The sequence below is a fragment of the Trichechus manatus genome, unplaced genomic scaffold (assembly GCF_000243295.1).
Source record: "Trichechus manatus latirostris isolate Lorelei unplaced genomic scaffold, TriManLat1.0 scaffold00187, whole genome shotgun sequence".
NCBI classification, from domain to species: Eukaryota; Metazoa; Chordata; class Mammalia; order Sirenia; family Trichechidae; genus Trichechus; species Trichechus manatus.
The window spans coordinates 63,351-69,366 of record NW_004444123.1 but is presented as its reverse complement, the minus strand read 5'-3'; the positions used below and the strand labels follow the sequence as shown (position 1 = coordinate 69,366).

The window sequence follows — 6,016 nt, the reverse complement described above, 5'->3', positions numbered from 1 at the left end:
GGAAGGTGAGAATTCTACCACTGACCCATCAAGGGTCCCTTATATTTGCTTACAAGGCCCTAAATGGCTTGGTCTCTACCCTGCTTTTCAATGCACCACTTTCCTCCTTATCCTCTGTTCTCCTGCCATAATAGGTTTATGTAAACGTATTGAACATGCCATGCTCTTGTCTGCCTTCAGAACTTAACGCTTACTGTTTACTCTACTTGGAAACTTTATTCCCAGCACCTTCTCTCATATCCCATCAACACTACCCTTGTCCTGCCTCCACTCCAAACACATGCCCTCATATATAGACACACACTTTGGCCTACTCAACTTTAACTCATTGTTTTGCATCTCAGTTAAATATCAAACTTTCAGAAAAGCTTGACAACTCAGACAAGAAAGAACTTTTATTTTATGCTCCCATAACACAGACCATCCTGTATTTCTCTTTCACAACATTCACAAGTGTCTAATTTTTTTTTTCTGTATCCTTTACAGGTTGTTATTTTCATAAAAGCACAGTCGTATATTTCTTTAAAACTATTGTAGTCTGCAGTACCCAAAACAATGTACCTGATACGCACTTACATAATTGCTGAAAACATGAATGAATAAATGAATAATGAATAAAGAGAGACATAATTTTTGCACTCAAGAAAAAAAAATCTACTCAAATTTATTGAAAAGTTTTGATCTTCATTATAAGGTAAGGAATTAATTGTTAGGCATGTAAATCATAGAGTCAGACTATGTGGGTTTGAAAGTTAGCTTTGCTATTTTAGCTGTAGGTAAGTCACTTTACTTTTGTAAGTTTCATTTTTTCACTGGTATAAGGGGGATAATTATAGCACTTACCTCATAGTTTGTGGTACGATTCAATGTGAAAACATACGCACTTACCTGCATACCTGGCACCTAGTAAACTCTCAAAAGTAACAACTCTTACGATTATTTATTTACCTGAGGATCAAAAAGAAAATAAGGACGCCCATTCTTCAGCTGCAGTGCAAAATACTCTTCTTGATTGTCAGGAGATGCTGCAAAGACAATCAAACCTTCAGGCACCGTTGTTCGGAAGCTGGCCTTAATGCCTGGGAAGACAAATGTGATCAGCAAATCAGTGCCGGCGTTTGTTGATTCTTCCTGATAAATGTACATTTACTTTCATTATTATTTATGATGTAGTGAGTACAGTCAGAGAATTACATACAGCAAAGTACTGGAGTGAACCCAGCCATTTGGCTTCAACTATATCCCCTTAGGAATACCCACCTGTACTTAGAAACTGCAGCCTGCACTGTTGTGGAGTTTAAACTTTTGCAAAACTCGTGATCGTGTTTTGTCACAAACAAAACATGTGTATTAATTGTTTAACGAGAAACTAATTTGCTCTGTAAAATTTCACCTAAAGAAAATTTAAAAAAAAACTCATAAACATAAAAATTTCTGTTGTCAACCCAAAGTTGGGTATCGATATGGAAATATTATCAGAGTCACACGACATGAGTGAGAAAATACAGGGGGCGTTGTGTAAAAATTTATGAGATTTAAAGACTAAATTCAGTAATAGGTGCTGAAAACTGGAAAGATCCGCCATGAAGTAGCCCGGAGAACTAATTTCCTGGAATGCCATCCTATAATCGACTGGTTTACAGCCTGCAGAATCTCTGTCCCCAATGACCCTTGCAACTACCTGCCACCACTGCCCTAAACATCCAATGCTTTTGTCTCATCAAACCCTGCCCAGCTCAGGAAGGAGGTGCAACTTGCAAGAGTCCTATAAATGCCTTATCACTCCCACCACAAGGCTCCACCTCCATTCTACCTGGAATCCCACTTGGTCATCAGATACTATGGAGCTCTTCCTGCATGTAGGGCACATTACTTAATGGATTGAAATGGACAAAGAAGTATAAGAGACACAATCTCTATTCTGTGTATGCCGGAACAGACAAGTCATACTATGAGACTCATATAACAGCTCAAGAACAACTATGATAATCAAATAACAGCTTAAAATATGATATTATATAATTAACAAATAATGATTTGCTGTATTAACACAATCAATAAGAATTTTGAAAATTTGAAGGAGAGAAAATTCCCTTGAGACTGGGCTGGGTACCAAAGGTTCTATATTGCTGTTGTCAGCTGCCATCCAGTCCGCCCTCCACTCATGGTGACCCCATGCACAAAGGCCCCATTGCGATAATGAGATTTTTGTTGGCTAATTTTCAGAAGTAGTTTGCCAGGCCTTTCTTCCTAGATGTTCGTTGGCTGGGAATCAAACCCAGCTCTCCCACATGGAAGGCAAGAAATCTAACACTGAACCACCATTGCCCCCAAGGTTCTATATAGATGAGGGAATTTAAGCTGGGTTCAATAGACTGCAGCCATTTCAAGGTCAGGAAGCATGTCTAATTCATCCTTCCATCTCCGGTACTTAACACAGTGTCTAGGTGTACTTAGTAAATATTTTGAGAGTCTGGATGGGAAGAAAGGAGGTGACAGGTGTACTACAGGGAATGGAGACGTTTTAGCAAAGGCTTGGAGACGAGAAAACATGGTATTTTGTCATTTATTCAATACACGCTTATGTACATTAACATTTGTTGAGTATTCTGCTAAACAGTTCAGAAGAAACACTAACAAGCCAGTCTCTGACATTAAGTTCTAGTTGAGTAAAAAGACAACTAACAGAAGAAACAAACAAACAAACAAAAAACAAATTGGGTGTGATAAGTGGTATGGAGATATATACAAGATATAATTTAGTCCAAATACAATTAAAGAGGACTTTGCAAAGAACATGATGCATGAGATTGTTTTCAGAGAATATGAGGTCTTCGGGGGAAATTTTACAAAGATTTGGAGGTATGGAAAGTACCGAGGAAAGCTGCACGGAACGGAAGGAGATAAGAGAAGAGTCTAGAAAAATAGGCAAGACCACATTTCAGCCAGTATACCAGAGAAAAAAATGGCTTGAGAAGTTTCTGTAGACAACAAAGATGGAAAAAGAGATTGTGTTAGAAGTATTTTTAGAGTTTGTTTCTTTAATACCAGCAAGAGCTAGCCTAGGACCAGGGCTTCAAACTTTCCAAAGACACAGCTCAAATTTGTCCTGGCCTTCATAGCTTTGGCATCTTCATTTTCTATGTTTTATGCTTTTGGCCCTTTTTTAAACACACTTTTCTACTCATTTTGATATCTCAGTGCTTCACACTCTCTGATTCCCTTACTCCTGCCTCGCTGGGATGTATGTTCTTGCTGTTAGACTCAGCCTGGTCCATCTGACACCTCTCTTACGCCACAGAACAGGATTGCTAGCCTCAACAAGACACTCTTCGGTATTCAAACTCACCTGAACCCTTGATACTAGTTTTATTGCTTTCATATTCCCTAATAAGTGAACAGAAAAGGATGAGCCACCAATTTGGAATTTATCCTATAGGTAAAAGAAAGACATTAAATCTGAGTGGCTGAGGATGGACTCTATACATTTTAGAAGAGATGCATAGACACAGGTAGATAGTGAGGTGATGGTATGGGGCACGTTAGAGAAAAAGAGTCCAAGATGGTCAATTTTTTTCACTAATTACTGAGAGAAAGGTGGCATTATCAACAAATGGAAGTGTCAGATAAGGGAGGGAATTTGGGGTTGGGGGATATCAGTTCAGTTTTAGGCACTATTGAGTTTCTATTAATGATGCAGAAAAGTCTATCCATCATCTGGAAACGGGGAGTTAAGTCTCAGGAGAGAAGATGGCAAGAAAAACAATCTGGAAATCTCCTGTTGCAAATCTACGCCTCTGAGAGACAAAATGCGGAGAAAGAAAATCAAAGAAACTTTGGGAGAAATGCTCACACTTGAGAAACAGAAAACATGGGGCAATAATAAAGTTAGAACACTCGGTTTAATGTTAGAAGATGGAAGCCTATGTTGGAGAGCGCTTTAAGAAGGCAAGGGTAGTTAACAGTGTAAACACTTTCTATAGCTCAGGACTAATTAGAACCCAACAAAAGCTTAGAGAGCTGGTAATTAGGAATCATTAGACATAAAATCTTTTCAGTTGAGTAGAATGGCCAGAGTCCAAACTGTTGGGCGAGAAGGATTGAAGAGATAGATAACTAGGAACAGAGGCTAGAACATACATTTGAAAAATCTGCTAGTGAAAGAAATAGGAGACATAGAAAAAATTATTAGGGTAGAAGTCAGGTGAAGGAAGAAGACAACCTCCAGTAAAAGCTTAGCCAAAATATACACCCAAACCTTGGTCTATAATCTGACCAGAGAACAATTGTATTTCTACCAACTCTTTTCTTCTCTTAAGCTTTTCTTCTATTGGTTCAACGTAGCTCTGTTTTCTGTCTTGTCTTCCTGTCACCATTTCTTGACCTATAATTAAAACTATTACTTTCAAAGTAAATAGCTCTGGGCTATTTAATAAAGTAGCTCTAATCCTGGACATGAAACAGCATATCTCTCCTGCCTGTGTTGTGGGGTATCAACGTGGCAGTAAAAGAGGAGAGTAAAAGCAAGGATTTGAGTGAGGAAACAAATCAACAGTTGTTTAGTCTGAGAATATAATTCTTTGTCCTTAACTCAAGAGGAATTTGGTGAATGAAATTGAATCAGAGTAAGAATTATAGGTATATTTACCCAAATTATACTTGGAAACGAGTAAAAAAAAATATTATATGCTACTAAATGAATATGCAAGTACACGTGTTTTCCAACAACATGGCATTTAACTTACAAGTTTTTAACACTTATCCATCAAAGAAATGCAATTTTAGCCAAACTAAAATATAATACTTTACACAGATCAAAAGAAACTTCTTGTGAGAAGAAAAGATTTGGTAAAGGGCAATTTTATTTGATGATATGTGATAGATTTTCCCCCAGCTTTTTCAAGTAATTCAGCCTTGTTATGTTTCTCTTTACATCACCAAGAGAAGCAGTCAGTGATTGTCTTTTGTATGGACTCTATGAGGAAATTTAAAATACACATCCTACGGAAACATCATGTTTGTAAGCATTAGTTCATTATTGTTATACCTGTTGCTGTTTCCGTCGATTCTGACTCAAAGCAACGTTTTGGTTAGCAGCCAAGCTCTTAACCACTATGCGACCAGGGCGCCATTATTTCTATAAGAAAAAAATCAAACCCGTTGCTGTCAAGTCTATATCTAAAAAGAAAAAAAAGCTCATTGCTGTCGAGTCGATTCCAACTCATAGCGACCCTGTAGGACAGAGTAGAACTGCCCCATAGGGTTTCTGAGGAGGGTCTGGTGGATTCCAACTGCTGCCCTTTTGGTCAGCAGCCATAGCTCTTAATCACTACACCACCAGGGTTTCCATCAAGTCTATAGACACAGTTAAATCCTATCTTTAGAGCCATATGCCTTAAATCGTGTAATGAATTATTTAAAGGTGCTAAATTTACAAATGAATGTATTTGAATGTAAACATATCAGTCTTTTTTATGAATGTATAAAGCATTTTAAAGAAAATGTTGATGTTAAAGAATTTACTGTGAGGCACAGTGGTAAAATGCGTTATTGCTCAAAACTATGGCTGCTAACCAAAAGGTCAGCAGTTCGAATCCACCTGCTGCTCCTTGGAAACCATATGGGACAGTTCTGCTCTGTCCTATAGGGTCACTATGAGTTGGAATTGTCTGGACTGCAGTGGGTTTGGTTTTTTGCTTTTTCCCTGTAAGAAGGTTATATTTTTTTCCCCCCTTACCCATTGACTTTAGGCTCAGCCATACGACTTGCGCTGGCCAAAGGAATGTAAGCAGACATGAGGTACCACATGCAGGCAGAAGTTTTAAATGCAGCTATGTGATTGAACTTGATGTCCTCATCTTCCCTTCAGCCTCACTTATGTACCTTAACCCTGAGTTCAAGAACAAAAAGACATGTGGAGCAGAGCCAAGCAATACCAAAGTATTTTTTGCATTAAATGTTTGTGTTAAGCTACAGTTCTGACTAAAATGAATAGAAAAGTGGAAAAAGAAAAAAC

General features: G+C 38.0%; 1 protein-coding gene across 1 annotated transcript in view; it reads right to left on the bottom strand.

Moving 5' to 3' along the window:
- USH2A (usherin) overlaps positions 1-5,808 on the bottom strand; it is a 551,884-nt gene extending 546,076 nt beyond the window's left edge. Inside the window, exons 1-3 of the mRNA XM_012558807.1 lie at positions 5,738-5,808; positions 3,350-3,387; positions 949-1,079 (exon numbers count right to left, since the gene is read on the bottom strand). Coding sequence (XP_012414261.1) covers positions 949-1,079; positions 3,350-3,387; positions 5,738-5,808 — 240 coding nt within the window. The remainder of the gene's footprint in view (positions 1-948; positions 1,080-3,349; positions 3,388-5,737) is intronic.
- Between the last annotated feature and the right edge of the window lie 208 nt (positions 5,809-6,016).